This window comes from Macaca nemestrina, chromosome 8 (genome assembly GCF_043159975.1).
Source record: "Macaca nemestrina isolate mMacNem1 chromosome 8, mMacNem.hap1, whole genome shotgun sequence".
NCBI lineage: Eukaryota > Metazoa > Chordata > Mammalia > Primates > Cercopithecidae > Macaca > Macaca nemestrina.
The window spans coordinates 112,116,398-112,142,956 of NC_092132.1; the positions used below are offsets into that span (position 1 = coordinate 112,116,398).

General features: G+C 44.9%; 1 protein-coding gene across 15 annotated transcripts in view; it reads left to right on the top strand.

Moving 5' to 3' along the window:
• LOC105476518 (solute carrier family 20 member 2) overlaps positions 1-26,559 on the top strand; it is a 127,861-nt gene that overhangs the window by 75,550 nt on the left and 25,752 nt on the right. For all 15 annotated transcript variants that reach the window (XM_071068323.1, XM_071068318.1, XM_071068319.1 and 12 more), the window contains 4 exons: positions 2,162-2,302; positions 4,990-5,075; positions 8,061-8,157; positions 23,205-23,321. In XM_071068323.1, coding sequence (XP_070924424.1) covers positions 2,162-2,302; positions 4,990-5,075; positions 8,061-8,157; positions 23,205-23,321 — 441 coding nt within the window. The remainder of the gene's footprint in view (positions 1-2,161; positions 2,303-4,989; positions 5,076-8,060; positions 8,158-23,204; positions 23,322-26,559) is intronic.

Sequence of the window (26,559 nt, forward strand, 5' to 3'; positions counted from 1 at the left end):
GGTGGCGGGTGCCTGTAGTCCCAGCTACTCGGGAGGCTGAGGCAGGAGAATGGCGTGAACCCAGGAGGCAGAGCTTGCAGTGAGCCAAGATTGCATCACTGCACTCCAGCCTGGGTGACAGAGTGGGACTCCGAATCAAAGAAAAAAAAAAAAAGAATATAAACCGTATTATGTATTTTCTAAGCTATGAATCTGTGCTATGAAACATGCTCCAAACCCTGGCTCTCTTTTTAAAACCACTAGTCCCCGAGGAGCCCAGGGCTCAGATGTGGAGGCTTAAGGACGTGTCCGCGGGTAGGCCTAGCGCTGCCATGGAGCCTAATATGGGTTTGGCAGCACCAGGCTGGCCCCTTCTCCTCCCAAAGCACGCCTTAGGGATTGACACAGGGTCACAGCCAGCCTCAGCTCAAAGGTCAGCACGCCTAGCACTCATGGGAGCAGCTGTGTGTGTTGCTTCATAAACTGGGTCCTGCACAGCCATAAATGATCCTTCTGCAACTCAGATGCCTTTGAAGGAAATACCAGGGGTTCCCTGAAAAGTGCTGCTGCTGCCAGGCAACGAGGTTTCCAGAATTAACATTCGGGATTAATAACGTGCCCAGCTTATCAGCAAGGCCCTTTGTTCCCCTACAGTTCCATGGGAGCTTTTCAACAACTGCTTCTGAAAGTGATCTCTCCCAGTTGATGCTTTGAATACTCACTACAAAATCTGATCTGCTTATGAAAATATCTGAAGTGAACTGTAGCCTAGAAAAACATTAAACCTAGAAAAGAGTTGGTGAAATTGAGGTAAAAGGACACAAAGCCAACACTAATGAGAACCTCTTAACAATGAGGAATCAGACATACAAATAAAAGGTCCAACGTTCTGGGCAGGATCTGAGAGCAGATGCCCAAATTTGGGTTAAATATCATAGTTACTTCTCATAGGAGAGGCACCATCAAAAAGCAGTGTGGGCTAGGTGCAGTGGCTCACTGCATCCAGTGAGCCTGTCATCCCAGCACTTTGGGAGGCCATGGCGGGAAAATGGCTTGAGCCCAGGAGTTCAAGACCAGCCAGGGCAACATAGCAAGACCCCTGTCTCTGCAAACAATTTTAAAAATTAGCTGAGTGTGGCAGCTCATGCCTGTAATCCCAGGGCTTTGGGAGGCTGAAGCAGGAGGATTGCTTAAAGCCAGGAGTTCAAAACCAGCCTGGGTAACATAGCAAGATCCTGTCTCTGCAAAAAAATTTTAAAATTAACCAGGTGTGGTGGTGCACACTTGTAATCTCAGCTACTTGGGAGGTTGAGACAGTAGGATCATTTGAGTCCAGGAGTTTAAGGCTGCAGTGAGCCATGATTGTGCCACTGTACTCCAGCCTGGGCAAGAGTGAGACCCTGTCTCTACAAAAGAAAAAAAGAAAAGAAAAAAGCAACACGGTATTATACTCTCTTATATAGATAATATAACCTAGCCAATATCTAGTCCTTTTCATTATGTGACTGTAAGGCATAACTACAACAAAATCTTTTCCCAATATATAGCCTTTCTTGTCTTTCTGTGTTCATTCGAGACTTTAATGTCTTGCTTGGTTTTGGCCAAACTTCACCGCAGAACTAGTTCATCCACAGCACCCTCACTGAAAAGTGACAAGGGCAGCCAGTGTGTAGCACCAGGAGACGTGCCTTTAAATGCATCATCTGGCCGGACATGGTGCCTCACGCCTGTAATCCCAGCACTTTGGGAGGCCAAGGCGGGTAGATTACTTGAGGTTAGGAGTTCGAGACCAGTCTGCCTAACATAGTGAAACCCCATCTTTACTCAAAATACAAAAATTAGCCAGATGGGCTTGCTTGAACCCAGGAGACAGAGGTTGCAGTGAGCTGAGATCAGGCCACTGCACTCCAGCCTGGGCAACAGAGCAGGACTGGCTTCAAAAAATAAGTAAATAAATAAATAACCAACATCCCTGTCCCCTCTGTGTTGAGGAAGGGAGAAGCATTCCTTTAACTGAAGTTAATTGAATGATTTTTGTCCAGGCTCTAGCACTTTGTAAAGAAACAATTCACAGAAAATTAAACTCTGAAAGATGTTGTTACTGAGAACATTTCGATTTCTTCCCTTGGTGTCTGCACCTTTGTACTCTGTATCTGATGGGTTTTTGTCCTTCAATCTGTAGGTTCCGCTGTGTGGCAGCTGATCGCTTCCTTCCTGAGGCTTCCAATCTCAGGAACGCACTGCATTGTGGGTTCTACTATAGGATTCTCGCTGGTCGCAATCGGTACCAAAGGTGTGCAGTGGATGGAGCTTGTCAAGATTGGTAATTAGCATTTTATTTTACCTTTAAGAAGGAAAGTTTACATTTTCTAGAGTAAGTTTTATGTTTTATTACAAGTTACTTTTTTTTTTTTTGACCCAGAGTCTCACTCTGTTGCCAGGCTAGAGTGCAGTGGTGCAATTTCGGCTCACTGCAATCTCTACTTCCCGGGTTCAAGCCATTCTCCTGCCTCAGCCTCCCGAGTACCTGGGACTACAGGCGTGTGCCACCACACCTGCTAATTTTTGTATTTTTAGTAGAGACGGTGTTTCACCATGTTGGCCAGGATGGTCTTGATCTCTTGACCTCATGATCCGCCTGCCTCAGCCTCCCAAAGCTCTGGGATTACAGGCATGAGCCATCGCACCAGCCACAAGTTAATTTTATATATTTTTCCTCAAATGTTAAAGTTTAAAAGACCTCGATGGGCCAGACGCGGTGACTCCCGCCTATAATCCCAGCACTTTGGGAGGCCAAGGTGGGCAGATCACCTGAGGTCAGGAATTCAAGACCAGCCTGGCCAACATGGTTTAACCCCATCTCTACAAAAATACAAAAATTAGCTGGGCATGATGGCAGGTGCCTACTCGGGAGGCTGAGGCAGGAGAATCACTTTAACCTGGGAGGCAGAGTTTGCAGTGAGCCGAGATCGAGTCACTGCACTCTAGCCTGGGCAACAGAGCAAGACTCTGTCTCAAAAAAAAAAAAAAGACGTAGATGGTATGGGTAATGCATTTTCCCTTAAAATTCCTGTTTTTTTGTTTTGTTTTGTTTTGTTTTGTTTTGTTTTGTTTTGTTTTGTTTTGTTTTGTAGAGATGGAGTCTTGCTCTGTCACCCAGGCTGGAGTACTAGAGTGCAGTGGCGCAATCTCGGCTCACTGCAACCTCCGCCTCCTGAGTTCAAGCAATTCTCCTGCCTCACCCTCCTGAGTAGCTAGGATTACAGGCACATGCTGCCACGCCTAGCTAATTTCTTTTGCATTTTAGTATAGACGGGGTTTCATCATGTTGCCCAGGCTGGTCTTGAACTCCTGAGCTCAGGCAATCCACCTGCCTCGGCCTCCAAAAGTGCTGGGATTACAGGCGTGAGCCACCGCGCCTGGCCAAAATTCCTGTTAATAGAGATAGTGAACTATTATGTGCTAGAGAGTTGTTTAACTCTACTCTTTTGAAATGTTACCTTGTCATCCAGCTTTGGAAATCACCCTCTGTTCTTCCCAGGCAGGTAAGAAATGTATTAGACTTAAGTCAATCTGTAGGTCAGAGAAAGACTGGGCACAGGTGAGGGAGATGCCTGGAATCCAGGAGTTCATAGTCTTGGGGAAGCCTCAAAGTGAGCCCCATGATATGTCCCTGCATTCAACAGATCATCCAGGCCAGGCGCAGTGGCTCAGGCCTATAATTCCAACACTTTGGGAGACCAAGGCAGGAGGATTGCTTTAACCCAGGAGTTCAAGACCAGCCTGAGCAACATAGCAAGACCCCATCTTTACAAAAAGATAAAAATAAAAAAGGAAAATTAGCCTGGTGTGATGGTGCACACTTGTAGCCCAGCTACTCAGGAGGCTGAGTTGGGAGGATCACTTGTGCCTCGGAGGTTGAGGCTGCAGTGAGCCGTGATTATGCCACTGCACTCCAGCCCCTGGGTGACAGAGCAAGACCCTGTCTCAAAAAAAGAAAAAAAAAAGAGGTCATCCAGCCTGCCCTTTGGGAAGAAACACTCTGCGAAGTGTCCTCTCTACCTTGTAAGCCTGCCCGGCAGGGACCAAGACGTAAACCTGCACCCATTCTCAGGTGTCTAACAAGTTAGTGCCTGGCTCGGCTTTTAGCAAGAGGTAAATCCATTCAACTCCACAAATACCAACCCACCCATCGTGAACGGTGCTCTTTCACTCCATTTCCATATTCTGGCTTACTCAGTTTTTTAGAAGAATCATGATGGCCTTAGGAGTCCTGGGTCAAACGGGATCCCTGAGCTGCCCGGTAGGGGCACAGACCACAAGGAAACCCACCTTCCATCCCAGGCTTCTAGAACAGTGGTTCTCAACTCTGGCTACACTGTAGAATGACCTAGGAAGCAATTTAAAAATGCTAATGCCCATACCCCATTCCCAGCCTTTTAAATCAGAATTCTGGGGGTCCAGCCAGAGCCAAACTAGTTTTTGAAAATGCCACAGATGGTTCCACTGTGCAGCCAGAGGCGGGAACTACTTGGCTAGAGGCTAAAAGTTTCAGAGTTCTAGCAGTTAGATGGCAGGAATGAAAGTACCCGGCTGGCCTTGGCACAGGAAATGGAAGTTGACCCAGCTTTTAAATAACCCTTACTGTTGGAACAGCGACCGAGTCTCCGTATGTGCTGATAAGAAGGGCAGGCAGAAAGACTCCATGGGAGGCAGGACTCAGGATGCTGTCTTCTGAGGCCTGAACTTGGGGCAGGGGTTTCTTGACCCTGCACTGGTAGTGTGGTCAGTGGTGTGTGACTGTGTATTGGTGTCTGAGTGTGGCCATAAATGCATGAAGGTCAGCTCTGCCAAGTCACAGGGCTCGTTAGGTTCTGAATTAAAGGTAAATAATTCTGGAGATATTTATGATTGTATGTAATACATTTTGTTTATCATTGTGTTCTATGAATAGGATCATGATTATGGATGAATTTGAACATTCATTAGATTTTTTTTTTAATTATTCAGTTGCTTCTTGGTTTATATCTCCACTGTTGTCTGGTTTCATGTCTGGCCTGCTGTTTGTACTCATCAGAATTTTCATCTTAAAAAAGGTAAGTGGGGCTGCTACGTTTAATTAAATCCTAGGAACTAATTTTGGCTCTGCTCAGTAGAAATTAATAATGAGAGGGGTGAGAGGAATAATTGTATTCATACATTGTTAAGAAACAGCACCCTGCAGTTAGCGTCAGATGTTATTATAAATAGCCAGAAAGAGCCAAGGTAAATTACCCAGAGATTCCCCCAGAAACAAGCACTGTAAATAGTGTTTCTTGGCTCTGTACTTTAATTCATTAATCAACACTCCCAGAAATTGTGCTGAGAACTCAAAAAGGAAAGGTAATTATTTCCTGAATGTTAAGCAGAATAGAATGAGATAGTGTTAAGCTTTTGAAACTGTCATTAAAAAACAGCTGGAGAATTTCCTTACCCAAATGTGAAGGTGTTTTCCTTTTTTTTTTGTTTGTTTTTTTTTTGTTTTTAATGGATAGAGCAAGACTGAAACACTGACTCAATTTGAGGAAAGGATAAAAAGAAGGAAATACACCTATTGGTACATCTTGTCTAAAAAAAAATTAGTGCTTACTGAGATCAGTGTTCTAGACACAAATGTGGCTATCTTTTTTTGTTTGGCGGTCACGAGGTTGCTGCAGTGTTTGATAACCATCGAGTGCGCTCTTTCTCTGCAGGCAGGGACGTACCCTCCAGGCTGTACCTTGCTTGGAAGCTAGCGCAGCCCTTTTCTCGCAGCCTTGCTTGGCCGTCTATTGAAGGGTCCATTCTCTCAGAGAGCACGAACTTGCCCTCACCGTTTCTCACGCTTGCTTCTCCTGGGACCAGGCACACTCATATTCACATCTTAAAGGCACACCCCTGTGTAGCCTGCCAGCCTTCACCCCCCCCCGCTCCTGTCTCTGGAATCCGTGCTCACCTGGCAAGCCCCACTCAGCCCTTAGGTGTCACTTCCCAGGAAGCTGCTCCTCTCCTCCCTTCCCCCAGATTCGCTTGGTCCCCTCTCTTGTGAGCTCTGGCCACAGTCCACCTGCGTTTCTTGCTTAGTTGCCTGTTCACTATTTGACTGTAAGATCTCTGAGAGCAGAAACCGTGACCGCCCTGGCCACTTCTGTATTCCAGGGCCCAGCACTGTGCTTAGCACTTACAAGACACTTGGTAAATATTTAGGAGGAGGGAATAACAGATGCTTGGATGAGTGGCAGATGATGGAGGGATGGATAGGTGGAAAGGAGAGAGGGAGAGAGAGAAAGGAAGTAGGGGGAAGAAAGAAGACAGGTCAAACAAGAAGTCTGTCAATGAGTTTCGAGAATAAGTTATTTTAGGCCAGGCGCGGTGGATCACTTGAGGTCAGGAGTTCGAGACCAGCCTGGCAGACATCGCGAAACCCCATCTCTACTAAAAAATACAAAAAGTTAGCCCGGCGTGGTGGCTCACGCCTGTAGTCCCAGCTACTTGGGAGGCAGAGACACGAGAATCGCTTGAATGCTGGAGGCAGAGGTTGCAGTGAGCCAAGATCGCACCACTGCACTCCAGTCTGGGTGACAGAGTGAGACTCTGTCTCAAGAGAAAAAAAAAAAAAAAGATATTTGAGAAAACATACGGTGATTTAATTGAAAACACAGACTCAGCATTGTCCACCTGCAGAAGTTATTGGTTGGGAATCTGTCTTTAGCAACTGTTGTCCCTAAGAAAACAATGCTGTGGAAACCAGAGGCTACAGGAATTGAGCCTCCCAGCATTTTGTTTTCAGTTCCTCCTGGGTTCTTTTCACGTGATATGTCACAGATGATCATAACTGGCTGTGTCACTCATGCCAGGCTCCAGTGCATTAATCTCGGTGTTTGCCACATGGCTGCCTCCCCTTCCTGGTCTGGTGTGACACTCCCACACTTGAGTCTCATTCTGCCCTGCTCTTGCTGCATCATGCCTCACTGCATTCAACTTGAGCCTCTTGACAAGTGCTCTTGGCTCCTTGAGACATTCCAGAACAGCTCCTTGATGGGCTGTGCTGTTCTGCAAACATACTTGACTTCCAGGTATGTTTGCATTTGGCAGTAGCAGTCTTTGAGATGCTTATCCATACTTCTGCAGCTCTCATCAATTTTTAGACCTAATTTTCCTTTTATCATGGCAGGTAGCATGTTCATGTAAATGTGGCCTTCGTGGTTATTAGAAGTTAGTCACTTTTTGAATTATTTGAGCCACATCTGTGTGCCAGTGCTACATTGATGGGAGTTCCTGGCCCATATTTTTACTTCAAAATTCTCTGTAGATCTGCTAAAAACTCTAAATGTCTCATATTCTCTTAAATGTTATTTAACTGAAAACATGCACAGTACCATTCTTGTGGAACTTACTACATTTAGGGAATGTTGTAGCAGAAGCCTAAAGTAGTAAATAAATGTCAAATGCCAAATAAGTTATTTGACAAGGAACCGCAGTTCTTTTTAACTTCTAATAGTTGAAGGTTAAATACTATACCTTGTGAAAAGATTCGGAAATTCATAGCACATGGTAACGTAGCTAAGATGCGTTGTGTAATAGAGTGTTGTAAAATCTCATGAAGTAATCTGACTCTCTTAGAGGATGCTTGGCGGTTGGAATCTCAAGTTATTTGTTGAATGTAGCCAGTTAGGGCCAAACCTGGATTTGGCTGTAGTGAGCACAACGGGTTTTGAGGAAGGAGATGCTGAGCTCTGGGCTTTGGTCCTCCGGAACCGGCTTGACCCAACAGTTCTTTTCTGTTTCCAAGTGTGACATCAGCTCATGTGATTCCAGTGCTTTAATGTGTCTACTGGCCACAACAGTGGGCTCTTTGACATTGCATTTGTGTGGGAGAGATGGCCCCAGCCAATGCCATTTCTGTAGAAGTGGAGCAGATCATAGGCAGTAACAACGCCCATCCTTTTGGCCACACGGGTTTGGGAAGAGTTTCTTGTAATGGTGTTTTGTATCATTGTGTCTGTGTTGGCTCCAAATGCTGCTGGGATCCTGATCTCCCACTCTATCTCCTTGTCCCACAGGAAGACCCTGTTCCCAACGGTCTCCGGGCACTCCCAGTGTTCTATGCTGCTACCATAGCAATCAATGTCTTTTCCATCATGTACACAGGAGCACCAGGTAAGGATCATTGGAAGCACACTCCAGAGGCAAAGGGCATTGTATTCTAACAGTATCAGTTTATTTGGTGCTGGCATTCTTGGCTGACAGTAAAAAGCATTACTCATGGTCATTATGGAATAGGTGCTGGAGGTGTTGGCTGATAGTAAAATACATTACTCATGGTCATTATAGAATAGTAAAAAGAGTGGTAAATGCATTTACTTGTCTTAGTTAAATACCCAAGAGATATGTAGAGTACAAAGGCAGCAGATTTTCAAGTTAGAAAAAAAAATTAAATCCCCACTCTGCCGTTTATGCAGCTGTGTTGCCCCCACAGCTTACTCAGCCCCTCTGAGCCTCAGAACCTGATCTAATCCCATATGCCTGCAGGGTTGCACAGGGGTCAGGAGAGGGTGTGGAGCACCTGGGGCCACGCCTGGCACCCAGTGAGTGGGACAGTCCATACAACAGCAATGCCCAGCGGAGCTCTAAAGCCATCCACAGCACAGAGTACAGCCCCCTGGAAATATCAGACCAGTTAATCCAGAGACTAGAAGCCATGCTTTGTTTTTTTAGATACCAAAGCCAATGATGCTTTTCTTTGCTGAATTACTCCTTTTCTTGTCATTCTCATGGGTTTTGTTGTTGTTATTGTTGTTGTTGTTATTGTTGTTGTTGTTGTTGTTGTTTCGAGACGGAGTATCGCTCTGTCACCTAGGCTGGAGTACAATGGCGCGATCTTGGCAAACTGCAACCTCCGCCTACCAGGTTCAAGCAATTCTCCTGCCTCAGCCTCCTGAGTAACTGGGATTACAGGCGCCCACCACCACACCCGGCTAATTTTTGTATTTTTAGTAGAGACAGGGTTTCACGATGTTGGCCAGGCTGGTCTCAAACTCCTGACCTTGTGATCTGCCCGCCTTGACCTCCCAAAGTGCTAGGATTACAGGCGTGAGCCACTGTGCCCAGCCGCTTTTGTTTTTTGTATAAAGGTTCAGAGGGTTTTTGTGGAGGGGGTTAAACATTATTTATTTATTTTTATTTATTTATTTATTTATTTTGAGATGGAGTCTCGCTCTGTCACCCAGGCTGGAGTGCAGTGGCACGATCTCGGCTCACTACAACCTTCACCTCCCAGGTTCACACCATTCTCCTGCCTCAGCCTCCCAAGCAGCTGGGACTACAGGCGCCGGCCACCACGCCGGCTAATTTTTTGTATTTTTAGTAGAGACAGGATTTCACCATGTTAGCCAGGATGGTCTCGATCTCCTGACCTCGCGATCCACCCACCTTGGCCTCCCAAAGTGCTGGGATTTCAGACATGAGCCACTGTGCCCGGATTTTTTTTTTTTTTCTGTATTGTTCAGGCTGGAGTGCAGTGGTGCAATCATAGCCCACGGCAGGTTCAACCTCATGGGCTGAAGCAATCCTCCCACCTCAGCTCCCTGAGTGGCCGGGACCACAGGTGTGCACCACCACGCCCAGCTAATTTTGTATTTTTTGTAGAGATGGGGACTCTATATTGCCCAGGCTGGCATCGAACTCCTGGCCTCAAGTAATCCTCCTGCCTCAGCTTCCCAAAGTGCTGGGATTACAGGTGTGAGCCATACTGCACCTGGCCTAGTTCTTTTCTTTTAGACCTTGAATAGGAAAAGGAATAAACTTATGTATGGTATTCTTATTTGCACCCATTTCAGCACTGATGAGCTGCTAGCATTCTGTTAAGTATTTCTGTACGTGTTTGCTAGAGAATATTCCTCTTCTATTTGTGAGATGCGCCTCCTACAGCCAGATTGTGGGATCTGTGGTGACAATAGATGGGTTAATTTGTGCTAGTTTTCATCTTGTTAATGTCCTTTATAGATGAAGATTCGGTTATTGGCCATATTTGACAGAAAAGCCTCCCTCTCTGTGTTTTAAAGATGAAATTTCTGCTAACTGACATGTCTTATCGTAATTGAAAAGTGGCCTCTTCCAAAATAGTGGAAATCCTTATTACTTTCTCAAACTAGGACTTCTCAATGTAATGTTCCTCAGATTTTATTACACATATCTAATTATATTTTGTATATTTCAGTACTGCAAATAAATTATTTCTAAATGATTCTAACATTATATAACCTTTTACCGTGACATCTGTGCAGCATTCAGAACATTGATTGTAAAGGCTTAAATACTCAACTGGGCATAGTGGCTCACACCTGTAATCTCAACACTTTGGGAGGCCGAGGTGTGTGGATCACAAGGTCAAGAGATCAAGACCATCCTGGCCAACATGGTGAAACCCCATACCTACTAAAAATACAAAAACTAGCTGGGCGTGATGGTGCGCACCTGTAGTCCCAGCTACTTGAGAGGCTGAGGCAGGAGAATTGCTTGAACCCGGGAGGTGGAGGTTGCAGTGAGCCAAGATTGCACCACTGCACTCCAGCCTGGGTGACAGAGCGAGACTCTGTCTCAAAAAAAAAAAGGTTTAAATACTCTCTGTGGGGCTTCCAGACTTTGGGTGATTTGAGGATGAGGGAAGGGGGAGCGCCAGAGCTGCTTTGGGTTCTAGGAAAGCAGGAAGCAAAGGTTGGAGGGATGAGGAGAGCAGGAGGAAGGTGAAATCCCAGTCACAGGTAACAGCAACCTGCTGCCCCTTTAGGTTTGATAATTCATGGACTGGGAAGTGTGTCACAGCTTTTTGAAGCGTGGGCCCCAGGATAAATTTTTTTTTAATTTTTTTTTATTGTACTTTAAGTTCTAGGGTACATGTGCACAACGTGCAGGTTTGTTACATATGTATACTTGTGCCATGTTGGTGTGCTGCACCCATCAACTTGTAAGTGAAGAGGCTGGGCGCAGTGACTTGTGCCTGTAATCCCTGCTGTTTGGGAGGCTGAGAAAGGTGGACCTCTTGAACGAGGTCAAGATTTCTAAAGCAATGTGGCCAACATGGTGAAACCCCGTCTCTAGTAAAAATACAAAAATTAGCTGGGCATGGTGGTGGGCGCCTGGAGTCCCGGCTACCTGGGAGGCTGAGGCAGGAGAATCACTTGAACCTGGGAGGTGGAGATTGCAGTGAGCCGAGATCCCGCCACTGCACTCCAGCCTCGTCGACAAAGCAAGACTCCATCTCAAAAACAAAACAAAACAAAACAATTTCTTTTAAGTGAGTGACAAAGAAAAGCCCCGTTCTAAACCATGGAGCCGGAGTTAAGTGCACCACCTAGCGTGTGAATCCCTCAGACATCTCAGTGCCAGGCACTTGGAAGGCCTGGAGCGCTGGGTTGGAAGTGAACTCTATAGGGGGAGATATCTTAGTCCTTGTTTTGTTTTTTTTTTTTTGAGATGAACTCTTGCACTGTCGCCCAGGCTGAAGTGCAATGGCGCAATCTCAGCTCACTGCAACCTCTGCCTCCCGGGTTCAAGCGATTCTCTTGCTTCAGCCTCCCGAGTAGCTGGGATTACAGGCACCTGCCACCACACCTGGCTAATTTTTTGCATTTTTAGTAGAGATGGGATTTTACTGCGTTGGCCAGGCTGGTCTCAAACTCCTGACCTCGTGATCCGCCTGCCTCGGCCCCTCAAAGCGGGATTACAGACGTGAGCCATCGTGCCTGGCCCCTTGTTCTTATTTTATATGGGCTCTTAGAGCTCAAATTAGCTGAACAGAAAGCAAAGCCTCCTGCAATCACCAGACACCTCCCAGGTTGTTGACTTAAGAGACTGAGCCAGTGAAAGCTGAGGACACCTTCTGTGGTGCCAAGTCCTGAACATGGGAATTGGCATTGATATGGATGGGGTTTTTTCATTTCTGTGTTTTATTTTTTCCACCCTCTATTCTTCTTGCTTCCTGTTTCTTCCAACTGTCAGAAGAAGACAATTATGATTTTTAATAAAAGTCTGACTTTTTCTATACATGGCCTTTTTTTTCATCTCTTCTTTTCCCCATCTTTTGGCTGCAGTTGGCACATTCGCTAAAAATATCATCTTACTGGGAGAGTAAATTATCTTAGGGAAAATTAAACTGTGATGAATGAGACTCTAAAAATAATATAAATACTAATATAAATACTTCATAGGGTTGTTGTGAGAAATAAATAATGTAAGTGTATTGAACTGAGCTTTATGTGGATTAATCCTTTTAGTCCTCCCAACTACTCTTGGTGATTGGCAATACAAATAACCTCATTTTATAGGTGGGAAACTGAGGCAGGGCAATGCTTAGTACCCAAGGTCCTGTAACTAGTAGGATGCAGAACCAGAATTTGAACCACACCTCCAGTCCTGAGCCCTGGGGTCTTAGATGTGACATTATACAGATACAGGAGGTAGTTTAAAACACCACGTATAATACCTGGTATGTAATGTTGCAGTTAATGACCATAAAAATTGCATCAACCTTAACAAATTCTTTTTTTTTTTTTGGGACAGAGTGTCGCTCTGTCACCCAGGCTGGAGTGCAGTGGTGCGATCTTGGCTCACTGCAAGCTCCGCCTCCTGGGTTCATGCCATTCTCCTGCCTCAGCCTCCCGAGTAGCTGGGACTACAGGCGTCCGCCACCACGCCCGGCTAATTTTTTGTATTTTTAGTAGAGATGGGGTTTCACCGTGTTAGCCAGGATGGTCTCGAACTCCTGACCTCGTGATCCGCCCACCTCGGCCTCCCAAAGTACTGGGATTAGAGCTGTGAGCCACTGCGCCCGACCTTAACAAATTCTCTCTCTTCTCTTAACTCTCTTTAAAATGTCTTCTGGTATATTTGGGAACCTGGCACACGCTGTCTCTCACTCACTCTCACTCTCTCTCTCTCTCCCCCCCTTCTCTCTCTCTCTGTCTCTCTCTCTCTCTCTATATATATATATATATAATTATTATTATTTTTTTTAGACAGAGTCTTGCTCTGTCTCCCAGGCTGGAGTGCAGTGGTGCGATCTCACCTCACTGCATCTCTGTCTCCTGGGTTCAGGGATTCTCCTGCCTCAGCCTCCCAAGTAGCTGGGACTATAGATGCACGCCACCACACCTGGCTACTTTTTGTATTTTTAGTAGAGACGGGGTTTCACCATGTTGGCCAAGCTAGTCTCAAACCCCTAACCTCAGGTGATCCGCCCATCTCGGCCTCCCAAAGTGCTGGGATTATAGGCGTGAGTCACCATGCCCAGCTATTTTTGTATATATTTAATATACTAGTTAGTGTGAAGCAGCAGCCACCTTCTTAATTAGGAATATAAAAAATCTGGGCTGGTCATGGTGGTTAACACCTGTAATTCCAGCACTTAAGAAGGCTGAAGAGGGAGCATCACTTGAGGCCAGGTGTTCAAGACCAGCCTTGGCAACATAGCAAGACCCCATCTCTACAAAAATAACAAGAATAATAATAAAAATTGTAAAATCTGTATAAGGGAGTAAAGGCTGTCATGAACTATGATTGTGGTCCTGCACTCAAGCCAGAGAACAGAGCGAGGCCCTGTCTCAAAAAAAAAAAAAGTCTTTATAAGGATCTTGAAGTTCATTATTCCCTCGAAGCACAAGCAGTATTCCCAGTCCTAAAGTTAGCGTTAGGTTCTGTAGTTGGGTGACTGTTCTGTCAGGAATGTGACATCCCTCCCCTCCCTAAGTCTTATTCCTGATTATAAAGTAAGGCCAGGAGTGGCACCTCCAATCAAGGGACACTATACCCCTGAGATAATGGAGGCAGGGTACCTGGCACAGGGCCCAGCACATCATCAGTGCTTCATACAGTCATTGTCCCGCCCTCTCCTTGGAGATTGGCCCTAGGACCTCCACAGATACCAAAATCCAGCTGGGCATGGTGGCTCACGCCTGTAATCCCAGCACTTTGGGAGGCCAAGGCGGGTGGATCACGAGGTCAGGAGATCGAGACCATCCTTGCTAACATGGTGAAACCCCGTCTCTACTAAAAATACAAAAAACTAGCCGGGCGAGGTGGCAGGCGCCTGTAGTCCCAGCTACTTGGGAGGCTGAGGCAGGAGAATGGCGTGAACCCAGGAGGCGGAGCTTGCAGTGAGCTGAGATCACACCACTGCACTCCAGCCTGGGAGACTCCGTCTCAAAATAAATAAATAAATAAAGATACCAAAATCCATGTATATTCAAGTCCCTTAAGTTGGCCGGCAGTATCTGCTGAACCACGAACGGAGAAGGCCAACCGTGCCTGTTGGAGGCTATTTTGTTACCCTCAGTCATAATTAACCTAACCCAGTCTTTTGGCCTTAACTTGCCAGAAATTCCTGAGTCATCCTGTCTTTCTGTTTTTCCACACATGTTTGTATGGAAGAATTGTTACTGGAAGTTTTTCAAGGGGCTTGCCTAGAGGAGAAGAAGGTCATGGCTCTGAAGGTCCCACCATTTTGTTCCTCCAATGAGTCAAAAAAGGACTTTGCTAATATTTTGATTCCTGGGGAATGTTTCTAGAATGTCCAGTGAGTGAGTCAAAATCTTATTTTTATGTAAGCCTTGAAGGTCTTTTGCCCTTCAGTGTAGACTTTCATTACATACTGTTTCCTCATGTGGGGTATCTCTGTGAGTCCAGCTGTGTCATCAATAGCCGTGGTGTCCTGGTTCGTGGTTTTGGTGTTTTGTTTTGATTTCCTCTGCTTCTCTACTCTTAGTTATTGTGAAGTTGATTATTTCTTAGGGTTACTTAGTTTGATTTGTGTTACATTTGACATGACTTTTCTCAAAAGTCATTCTTACACTTCAGAGACTAAGTTCGCACTTTTAAAAAATTGTCTTTGCCTTTTTGTTCTTAAAAAATGACTTGCAAGGACTAAAAAATAACTTTAGGAAATAAAATGCTTACTCGGATTAGATACAAGCCTAAGCTTCATTTTTAATGAAAAAGTCTTCAGTTGTGTGGGGCCTGGTTTTGTTCAGTGTTTAAACAGTGAATGCTAAAGTTCATGGCACGCCCCTTTGAACAGTCAAAGCAGGTCACCCAGTTAAGCCTCTGGTAAAGCACCTTCTAAGGCAATGTGTGGTCCCTAGCCAGCAACAGCATGCAGGAACTTGTCAAAATGCAGATTCTGAGGCCCAGCCCTGAACCCACTGAATGCAGCCCAGTGCCCTGTGGTTTCATAGGGGAGCCTCAATGATTTGGAAGCACGTTACGGTTTGAGAACCGCTGCTCTAGGCACGTCTCTTAGCAGAAACGTGACTTCCTCATTACTGTTCTAATGTAATGGGTACTCCCAAAAGTTCTAACCCTAACCCAACCTTTGCTCACTCTTTTCCACCAGCAAAGGAATTCCCAACTTAACCAGACCTGGTTCCTGACTTCCCCAGAGCATGTCTGTACCTGAGACATGCCTGCCCCTGCCTCTGCGGCTTCCTCCCCATCCTCTTCCTCCCCCATCTCCTCCCCCTCCTCCTCCTTCCCCTCCTCTTCTCCCTCCTCCTTCCCCTCCTCCTCCTCCCCCTCCTCTTCTTCATCTCTTCTTCCTCTTCATCTCTTCCTCCCCCTCCTCCATCTTTTCCTCCTTCTGCTCTTCCATCTCTGTCTCCTCCTCTTTATCTCTTCCCTCTCCTCCTCCTCTTCATCTCTTCCTCCTCCTCCATCTCTTCTTTCTCCTCCTCTTCATCTCTTCCTCCTCCTCCATCTCTTCTTTCTCCTCCTCTTCATCTCTTCCTCCTCCTCCATCTCTTCTTTCTCCTCCTCTTCATCTCTTCCTTCTCCTCTTCCTCTTTATCACTTCTTCCTCCTCCTCTATCTCTTCCTCGTTCTCTTCATCTCTTCCTCCTCCTCTTTCTCTCTTCATCTCTTCTTCCTCCTCCTCTTATCTCTTCCTCCTTCTCCTCTTTATCTCTTCCTCCTCCATTTCTTCCTCCTTCTATCTCTTCCTCCTCCTCCATTTCTTCCTCCTCCTTCTCCATCTCTTCCTGTTTCATCTCTTCCTCCTCCTCTATCTCTTCCTCCTTCACTTCATCTCTTCCTCCTCTTCCATCTCTTCCTCCTCCTTCTCCTCCATCTCCATCTCTTCCTCCTCCATCTCTTCCTCCTCCTCCTCCATCTCTTACTCCTCCTCTTCATCTCTTCCTCTTCCTCCTCCATCTTCCTCCTTTTTCATCTCTTCCTCTTCCTCCTCCTCTATCTCTTCCTCCTTCTCCTCTTCATCTTGTCCTCTTCCATCTCTTCCTCCTTCTCCATCTCTTCCTCCTTCTCCATCTCTTCCTCCTCCTCCTTATTTCTTCCTTCTCCTCCATCTCTTCTCTTCCCTGTCCTCCTCCTCTTCTTCCTGTTTCTCCTCCCTCTTTGCCCCCTCTTTCTTCTCCTCATCCCCCTCCTCTGGTTTCTCCTCTTCCTTCTCATCTTCCTCCTCCTCCTCTTCTTCCATCTCTTCCTCCTCCCCCTGTTTCTCCTCCAGTTGCAGCTGCTTCTGATCCAGTTTCTAGGAAACCAGGACATCAGAAACCTCTCAGGCCCCCAGTTGGCTTTGTGAGAAGGAGCCCTGCACTCAGAGGGCCTCTTTCTTCCATGCTGTGATTGTGAAGTGCAGGTTGTGGAGAAGCCAGAAATTGCCATTACAGTGATTCCTAGTCTTGGATTGGGGAAGCCCTGGGGTGAGAAGAGTCTCCAGTTATTACCAAGAGCTGGATTCAAAACAAGGTCATTTAAATTCACCTCATTTTCAAAATTATTGCAAATGTACCCTGGTTTGAAAAAGTTGGTACCAGCCAGGCTCAGTGGCTCACACCTGTAATCCCAGCACTTGTGGGAGGCAGAGGCAGGCAGATCACCTGAAGTCAGGAGTTAGAGACCAGCTTAGCCAATATGGAGAAACCCCGTCTCTACTAAAAATACAAAATTAGCTGGGTGTGGTGGTGAGTTCCTGTAATCCCAGCTACTTGGGAGGCTGAGGCGGGAGAATTGCTTGAACCTGGGAGGTGGAGGCTGCAGTGAATGGAGATTGAGCCACTGCATTCCAGCCTGGGCAACAGAGTGAGACTCCATCTCAAAAAAAAAAAAAAAAAAAGAGGCCGGGCGCAGGGGCTCACACCTGTAATCCCAGCACTTTTGGGAGGCTGAGGTGGGTGGATCATCTGAGGTCAGGAGTTCGAGACCAGGTTGGCCAACATGGCAAAACCCCATCTCTACTAAAAATACAAAAATTAGCTTGGCATAGTGGCATGTGCCTGTAATCCCAGCTACTTGGGAGGCTGAGGCAAGAGAATCACTTGAACCTGGGAGGTGGAGGTTGCAGTGAGCCAAGATGGCACCACTGTACTCCAGCCTGGGCAATAGAGTAAGACTCTGTCTCAAAAACAAAACACAAAAAGAAACTTGATACCATCTGCTATCTCTCTGTCTCTCTCTCTCTCTGTCTCTCTCTCTCTCTATATATATATATATATATTTTTTTTTTCTTATAGAGCAAATTAGGAAATCACATTTTTAAAATTTTATTTTCTCAACTAAGTTGTTTCAGGATTCCTGTTACATAGGTAGCCCCTCTAATGCTTTGAACATCTTGATCTATCTAGAGCAAAAGACAAAGCTCAGTTTATAAGGCAAGATATTAGAGCAGTTCTGCAAAGGAGATAATCTCTGTGTGAATGTTTACTGTGAGAAGATATTCATAGTATATTGTTATATGACAAAAGCATAGAATAGTTTATAGTGGGATTCTGCTTCTGTTTAATAAAAGGAAAAGAGAAAAATAAATATTTGACACGGTGTCCGTGCCTACCTAGAAAATGCCTGGAAAGATACACACCAAATAGTTCTTACTGTCTCCCTGGGAAATAAGTTGAAGAGGGGAGGATGATGAGGAAGGTTCATATTTGTCCGTCATACACTTCTGTAGGTACTGCTGATATTTTTACGCTAAGCATAGATTATTTATATAATGAAGACAGAGAATCTGTGCATTGAGTCACTGAGAAGGAAGGTTGTAGGGAGGAGATGATGGGTCATGGTATAAGGAAACTGATATGGACTAAAGCCTTATCGGTCCCATATAAGTTTTATTTGTTTATAGATCCTTAGTCATGAGTGTTAGATGTGAAAAACAAGAAGTACAAGGCAATAACAATGGAGACTGAGCTTGTATAAAAAGTTCTATGTACTTCTCCCTAAATGGCTTGAATATTCATCTCATCTTTTGGGAATGTGGAATAGAATTGTAAAGATGCTTGAGGTTAGAGCTAAATCACTATTCATCGTATCTTTGCTGCTCCGCAAATGAAAGGCGCTTGACATGAAAGGCCATTTAGTGGCTAGAGCCAAGAATGGAGACCCAGAGCTCCCAGTGCTGGTTCCTGGCAGCCACTTTTGGCTGAGTGAACATGAGCCACTGAGGCTGTGCCCCACTATGTCCATCCGCAGGGGGAAATGACAGCCGTGTCTTACTGCCTGCTGAAGGCATGATTGTTTGGAAACAATTTGAGATCCGTACCAGAAAGACAATTTAATAGAAAGTATTTTAGTCAAAAACGTTGTTGTGTAGAAGCCAGTCTTGACTTTTTAGGAGAAAAACCGTTTGCCTTGGGTGTGCATTGATTCAGGTGCTGTCCTGTGCTGAATCTTTGTATTGAATTGTTTTTTATCCACAAAACTGGATTTTATATACTTAGTACAATTTGGAGCTGTGTAACACAGGTAATTGTCAGTTTATGTTTTTCACATGCAGGCCTTAAAAGTAAATCCTTGTGCTCGTCTGATTCTCTGCTAAATCACCAAACTGCTGGAATACTTCAGTAAGATCCTGTCCCCATTCTGCTCCCCTTCTCACTACTGTGAACAGCTTCCCCTGTTTTCCCAAGTTCCTTCTCTCTTCTTCCTCCTCCATGACGTGTTACTCTGTTTCCCCACCACTCCCCCTGGGTGATGTGTTTCTCTCCTGCTTCCTCTGCCAGTTTCTCATGACTGGGAGGTGATTTTCGAGTTTTCTGGCTATTTCCCAGGCCACATCAGTGGTAGAGGCAGGTGTGACGGCAAAGGTGCAAAGGGCAGGTGATATTATCTTAAGTCTAAGCACAGGGTGAGAAGTCTTGCCCCCGACCTCAGGTTCACCCTTTTGGTGTTGGTCCTGACACTATCTGGGACCCAATGTGACCCTGCTGGGAGCCTGGTGTGGTCCTAGAAGGAGCCCATCAAGTAGCCCTTCTTGACTTCTGTTCCGGGCCCGGCTCAGCATGAATGGTAAAAATAGGACCTGATGGCAACAGTGTTCACTCATTTTTGAAATATGTATTTCAGATTGCTTCTCTCTCCCTGTGGTCTGAAGGGTTTGCCTCTCGTAGATCAGTTTGGCATGGTAGCACTAAGCCAAAGTAGCACAATTAGCAATTTTATCATCAGCAAAACCAGAGAAGCAGCAGCAAAACCTCTTCAGGAACCATGCTTTGAAGCCGTGTGGGAGATTGGTGTTGGTGTCAGTTGTTCGTTTGAGGTTGGTAAAGAGCAGGTACCATTCGAGTTGGCAGGAACCAGCTTTGGTGCAATCCTTTGCCACGTGTATGAACCCCTACGTGAAGCTGGACAGCAGACGCTGGGAAGCCTTGGCCCCAGACACAGCCCAGTGCAACCAACCGAGGGGTCACACAAGCGGCTCTCAGCTTTGGGTGCAGGCGCAGAGCCTGCGTTGGATGGGGCCTGCTGGGTGTCAGTGCAGCCACGTGGCAGGGCCAAGTCCATAGCCCTCCAATGTAGTCAGGGGGGTGGGAGCCGAGCAGTTAAGTGTCTGTCCTCCCCCAGTGACCTTCGCTATCACTGAACTAGGTGATTCTGGATTTTTGTTTTTAATACTTATATACATTAATTCTGACTATATATAGTATTAACTACCTATTCTATTAATACAACCTCTTACAATTATTAAAAAAAAAAAAATTTTTTTTTCTTCTGAGACAGTATCTTGCTCTGTTGCCCAGGCTGGAGTGCAGTGGTGTGATCTCGGCTCACTGCAACTCCGCCCCCTGAGTTCACGCCATTCTCCTGCCTCAGCCTCCTGAGTAGCTGGGACTACAGGTGCCTGCCACCATGCCCAGTTAATTTTTTTGTATTTTTAGTAGAGACGGGGTTTCACCGTGTTAGCCAGGATGGTCTTGATCTCCTGACCTCATGATCCACCCACCTCGGCCTCCCAAAGTGCTGGGATTACAGGTGTGACCCACCGCGCCCAGCCCAAATGTTTAATAGTATGTTTTTCTGTGTGTGTGTGTTTTTTTGTTTTGTTTTGTTTTGTTTTGTTTTGTTTTGTTTTGTTTTGTTTTGTTGAGGCAGGATCTCACTCTGTTGCCCAGGCTGGAGTTCCATGGCACTATCATAGCTCACTGCAGCCTCAAACTCCAGGGCTCAATAAATCCTCCCACCTTAGCCTCCCAAGTAGTTGGGACTACAGGCATGCACCACTACTCCCAGCTAATCTTTTTATTTTTATTTTGTAGAGACAGGGTGTCACTATGTTGCTCAGGATGGTCTTGAACTCCTGGCTTCAAGTGATCCTCTCACCTCAGCCTCCCAAAGTGCTGGGATTACAGGCATGAGGCACCCTGCCCAGCCTAATAGTACTTCAGTTGAGTAACTTTGTGCTGCTTTGTATGTATAAAATGGTTAACAATATAACAAAGACTGCAAATTTATTTAAGAGCAAAGTGTTAAATAGTTAACCCCTTTGAATTAAATTTTTTAACAATTTACAAAAGTGACATTCTTATTGTATATATATTTTTATTTCTTTTTCTTTTTTATATTTTGTTTTTTACTTTTTTTTTAGTAAATTCTCGCAGATCCTTATCTTGTTGTATATATTTTTTAAGTTACCACTATAAAAGTATATGTAATAAAAAGTGAAATTTCCACTCCAGTCTCGCATCTCTCCATAAAGAAATTGGAAACCACTGTATCTTCCCAGAACTTTTTCTGTAAATTCACAGATATGGCAGGAATGTGGAAAGGTGGATGTTTTATTTTTCAAACATAAATTGCATGATGCTATGTGTATATCATACAACTAGCCTGCATTACTCATTGGATCTTGGGCCTCTTTCCTTATCAGTACATATAGACCTACCTAATTCTTAAGACTGTCTACAATAATTATTTCACATTTTCATAATGGTGCATATATTAGTTGTTCTACAAATTCTTGCTATTACAAATAATGCTGTGGTGAGTATTCTTGCACATCTTCCAGTGAGTTTATGTACGAGCATGAGTGTTTAACTTGTGCATATATGTGTGTGAATGTGCCTATTGTCACCATTGACAGCAGATGGACAAAATTCAGGGTGATGAGTGCTGGAGATATGACAGTGCTATGAAAAGATGACGTTTTCATACCATGTGCACGTCCACCCTTGGATTGACTAATGTTATTATTGCTAAGTGTGCATTATGGGATTTGAGTGAAGTTTTTCTGCACTGTAATTCCATAAGTTGATGCTTCAAAGAAGAGTTAAATTTGAGGTTAATGTCCTTTTAAAAAACTCTTATTCCTTGGGCCAGGTAGCTCACGCCTGTAATCCCAGCTCTTTGGGAGGCCAAAGCAGGAACATCCCATGAGGCTAGGAGTTTGAGACCAGCCTGGGCAACATCGCAAGACCTTGTCTCTTAAAAATAAAAATAAACAAACAACAACAAAAATCCTTTTATTTCTCAACTGATTTCAAAGAAGTTCTGTGTATGTGGCTAGGGCACATGTCTGTTTAAAGTAGGGCTGCTGGCTGCTGAGGAACTAGGAGAGGCCTCAGTTGTGGGAGCCAGGCAGTGTCCAGACAGCAGCTTCCTGCCGCAGGTGGGCTGGGCTGGGCTGGGGTGGGCATCAGGATGGAAGACAGCTGACTCCTTTCTTTTTTCTTCTTTCTTTTTTTTTTTTGAGACGGAGTCTCACGCTGTTGCCCAGGCTGGAGTGCAGTGGCGCGATCTCGGCTCACTGCAAGCTCCGCCTCCCGGGTTCCCGCCATTCTCCTGCCTCAGCCTCCTGAGTAGCTGGGACTACAGGCGCCCGCCACCGCGCCCGGCTAATTTTTTGTATTTTTAGTAGAGACGGGGTTTCACTGTGGTCTCGATCTCCTGACCTTGTGATCCGCCCGCCTCGGCCTCCCAAAGTGCTGGGATTACAGGCTTGAGCCACCGCGCCCGGCCTCTTTCTTTTTTTTGAGACAGAGTTTTACTCTTGTTGCCCAGACTAGAGTGCAATGGCACGATCTCGGTTCACTGCAACCTCCGCCTCACAGGTTCAAGCGATTTTCCTGCCTCAGCCTCCTGAGTAGCTGTGATTACAGGCGCCTGCCACTGCACCCGGCTAATTTTTCATATTTTTAGTAGAGATGGGGTTTCACCGTGTTGGTCAGGCTGGTCTCGAACTCCTGACCTCAGGTGATCCCCCTACCACAGCCTTCCAGAGTGCTGGGATTACAGGTGTGAGCCATCATGCCCGACCTCAGCTGACTCCCCTCTCAGCCGCATTTGTGCGTGCAGCCATTTAGATATCGAAATAATATGTAAATGGATTTCATCCCAACTTAAATATGCTGTTTGTGCCCAGTTGTTAAAATTTTATTTATTTATTTATTTTTATTTTATTTATTTATTTGTTTTGAGATGCAGTCTCACTCCGTTGCCCAGGCTAGAGTGCAGTGGTGCAATCTTGGCTCACAGCAACCTCCCCCTCCTGGGTTCAAACGATTCTTCTGCCTCAGCCTCCCGAGTAGCTGGGATTACAGGCATGCGCCATCGTGCCCAGCTAATTTTTGAATTTTTGTAGAGACAGGGTTTTACCATATTGGCCAGGCTGATCTCGAACTCCTGACCTCAGGTGATCCTCCCACTTTGGCCTCCCAAAGTGCTGGGATTACAGCACCCAGCCCCCAGTTGGTAAAATTTTAATAATTAGCTTACTAACTAGTTTAAGCACATATTCGCAAGATATAGGATGTCTTGAACATACAGCTTTCTACTCCAAAAAGTACAGCATGTTTTTTTGGTTGAGAGTTTTATTTACTACAAAATCCAGGCGATTCATTCTCGATTTGGGGAGTGGGAACTCCACTGCCCTGAGGCCTAACCTTGTAGAAGTTTCCCGTAATGACACTGCTTCTCATTTTCCTTCCCAGTGCTCGGCCTGGTTCTCCCCATGTGGGCCATAGCCCTCATTTCCTTTGGTGTCGCCCTCCTGTTCGCTTTCTTTGTGTGGCTCTTCGTATGTCCGTGGATGCGGAGGAAAATAACAGGTATGGGCTTTTTGATTCTTCTGATTTACAGAAATTCTCCTGATTTCCAAAACCTCACGTGTAATACGCCATGATCCTTACTAAGGAAGGAGGAAGAGGAAGTGTGGGTGACTCCCGAACATACCCCATCCTCTGTCACTCGTTTCCTGAGTGCTTTCTGGCTCAGATGTTTTCTTGATAAGTTGTAACCCAGGTGGGCAGTAAGGTCCCAGTTGCCATGAGTAACTGAAAGTTAACCGTGCAGTCCAGTTCTGCCAGCCTGTGGAAAAACATTAGCCTTCATAGAAATGCAAATTAACACCACAAGGAGATTTTGTTTCCCACCCACATGAATGGCTAAGAGTAAAAAGTTCTCGCCATTCCGTATGTAGGTGAAGAAGTGAAATAATTGGAACTCTCCCAGGTTTATGCTGCAATGTAAAATGGTGCAACCACTTTGGAAGTTAGGTTTGCAGTTTCTTTATAAAGTTAACCTTACACTTACCATGTGGGCCAGTAATTTCACTCCTAGCTATTTATCCAAAGAAATGAAAACATGTGTTCATAAAAAAACTTGTACACAAATCTTTTTGTCATAAAAGCCCAAAGTGGAAACAACCCATGTGTTGGTCAGCAGGCAAATGGGTAACCAAATTGAGTAAATTCATGGGATGGACGACCACGCAGCAATGGAGAGAATGAACTGCTGGGGACCCTACATCGGAAGGCATCCCACAGCCGTGATACCGAGCAGAAGCCCATGATCCAGAAGAGTAGCTATTCTGCATGCTGGCATTTTTCATAGCATTTCCATAAATTTTCATTTAAAAGTTTTATGGATCTTTCCATTAAATTTAAGAATACGGAAAATTTTTCTGTAGCAACAGAAAGCACTGATCGCCTGGGATGGGTGGGGGTTGGAAAAGGCAGCTCGGGAACTTATCAGGGACATAAAATGTCTTTGTTTTCATCGGGGAAGGGGCTTTAGGGTGTGCCCACTTGCAGCAGGTCATCACCTGGGTGCTTAAACTGTATGCAATTTTGACTGGGCATGGTGGCTTACACCTATAATCCCAGCACTTTGGGAGGCCAAGTTGGGTGGATCAACTGAGGTCAGGAGTTCGAGACCAGCCTGACCAACAAGATAAATAAATCCCTGTCTCTACTGAAAATAAAAAATTAGCCGGGCCCTGGTGGCAGGTGCCTGTAGTCCCAGCTACGCAGGAGGCTGAAACAGGAGAATTACTTGAACCAGGAGGCGGAGGTTGCAGTGAGCCACTGCACTCCAGCCTGGGCGACACAGCGCGACTCCATCTCAAAAAAATATATATATGCATTGTATTATATTTATATATAAAACCTATAACAATAATTGTATTATTATAGTACTGTAATAATTATACTGTGGAATAATATAATTATTATACTATATAATAGCTATAGTATAATATACAATATAGTACTCTACTGTATAGTACTATAATAATTGTATTATTATAGTTATAGTAATTATAACACATATAAAACAAAACAATAAAAATAAAACACATGTTATTAAAAGGAAAGACAGTTTTTAAGAAGAGGAAGAATATGGCTTAGGAAGTCAGTCAGGGCTGTTTTCCTATTCCCAATTCCCCATATTTGAATTTCAAGCCTTGAAGCCACATGCTTTTTACAGAGCTCTCAAAAAACAAGTATTTACATTTGGTCTCAGCATGTACCATAGGGTCACATTTCAGTATGGATATATCTGCATTTGGAGTTTCACATTTCGAAGAAGACCAAAATACATGAGACAAAGCATGCTCCTGAATTGGAAGACAGTATAGTAGAGATGCCAGTTCTTCTCAGATTCATCTCTAGACTTTAGACGATTTAAATAGAAATCCCAGCAGGATATTTTGTAGATTTAGGCAAGCCACTTTTAAAGTTCATGTAGTAAGTCAAAGAAACTAGATGAGCTGGAACAATTTTGGAAAAGAAAAAAGTTGGAGGATTCATATTAACCTGACTTCAATACTTGTTATGAAGCCACAAAGCAGTGTGGAATTCGGGAAGAGAGAAACACATAGATGAATGGAACAAGAATAGAGTCTAGAAATAGACCCACACTAATGTGGCCAGTGGGTTTTAGACAAGGGTACAGAAACAGTTCACTGGAGAAAGGACAGTCTTTTCAACAAATGGTTTTGGAGCACTTGACATGCATATGCCAAAATAAGAACCTTAACGTAAACCTTATTTTAAAAATTAGCTTAAAGTGCATCATAGATCTAAATACAAAATTTAAAAAAAAACAAGACTTTTAGGGGAAAAAAATATAAGGGAAAACTTTGTGACCTTGGGTTAAGAAAAGAGATTTTAGATATGACACCAAAAACATGTTCTATAAAAGAACAAGTTGGGCCAGGCACGGTGGCTCACGCCTGTAATCCCAGAACTTTGGGAGGCCAAGGCGGGCAGATCACCTGAGGTCAGGAGTTCAAGACCAGCCTGGCCAACATGGAGAAACCCTGTCTCTATTAAAAATACAAAATTAGCTGAGTGTGGTGGCTCATGCCTGTAATCCCAGTTACTCGGGAGGCTGAGGCAGGAGAATTGCTTGAACCCGGGAGGCGGAGGTTACAGTGAGGCGAGATCATGCCATTGCACTCCACCCTGGGCAACAAGAGCAAAACTCCGTCTCAAAAAAAAAAAAGGGAAAAAAGGACAAATTGATAAATTGTACATCATCAAAATTTGAAATTACTGGTCTGTGAGAAGCACTGTGAATAGAATGGGAGAAAATGTTTGCAAATCCCATACCTACAAAGGACTTGCATTCAAAAAATAAAAAGAAATTTTAGAAAACAAATAATTAAAAAATGAGCAAAATAGGCCCGGCACAGTGGCACACACCTGTAATCCCAGCACTTTGGGAGGCTGAGGCAGGCGGATCACAAGGTCAGGAGATCGAGACCATCTTGGCCAACATGGTGAAACCCCGTCTCTACTAAAAATACAAAAATTAGCTGGGCGTGGTGGTGCATGCCTGTAATCCCAGCTATTCAGGAGACTGAGCCAGGAGAATCGCTTGAACCAGGGAATCAGAGGTTGCGGTGATCCCAGATCGCGCCACAGCACTCCAGCCTGGTGACAGAGCAAGACTCTGTCTCAAAAAAAAAAGCAAAATAGGCCGGGCTTGGTGGCTCATGCCTGTAATCCCAGCACTTTGGGAGGCCGAAGCAGGCGGATCACAAGGTCAGGATTTTGAGACAAG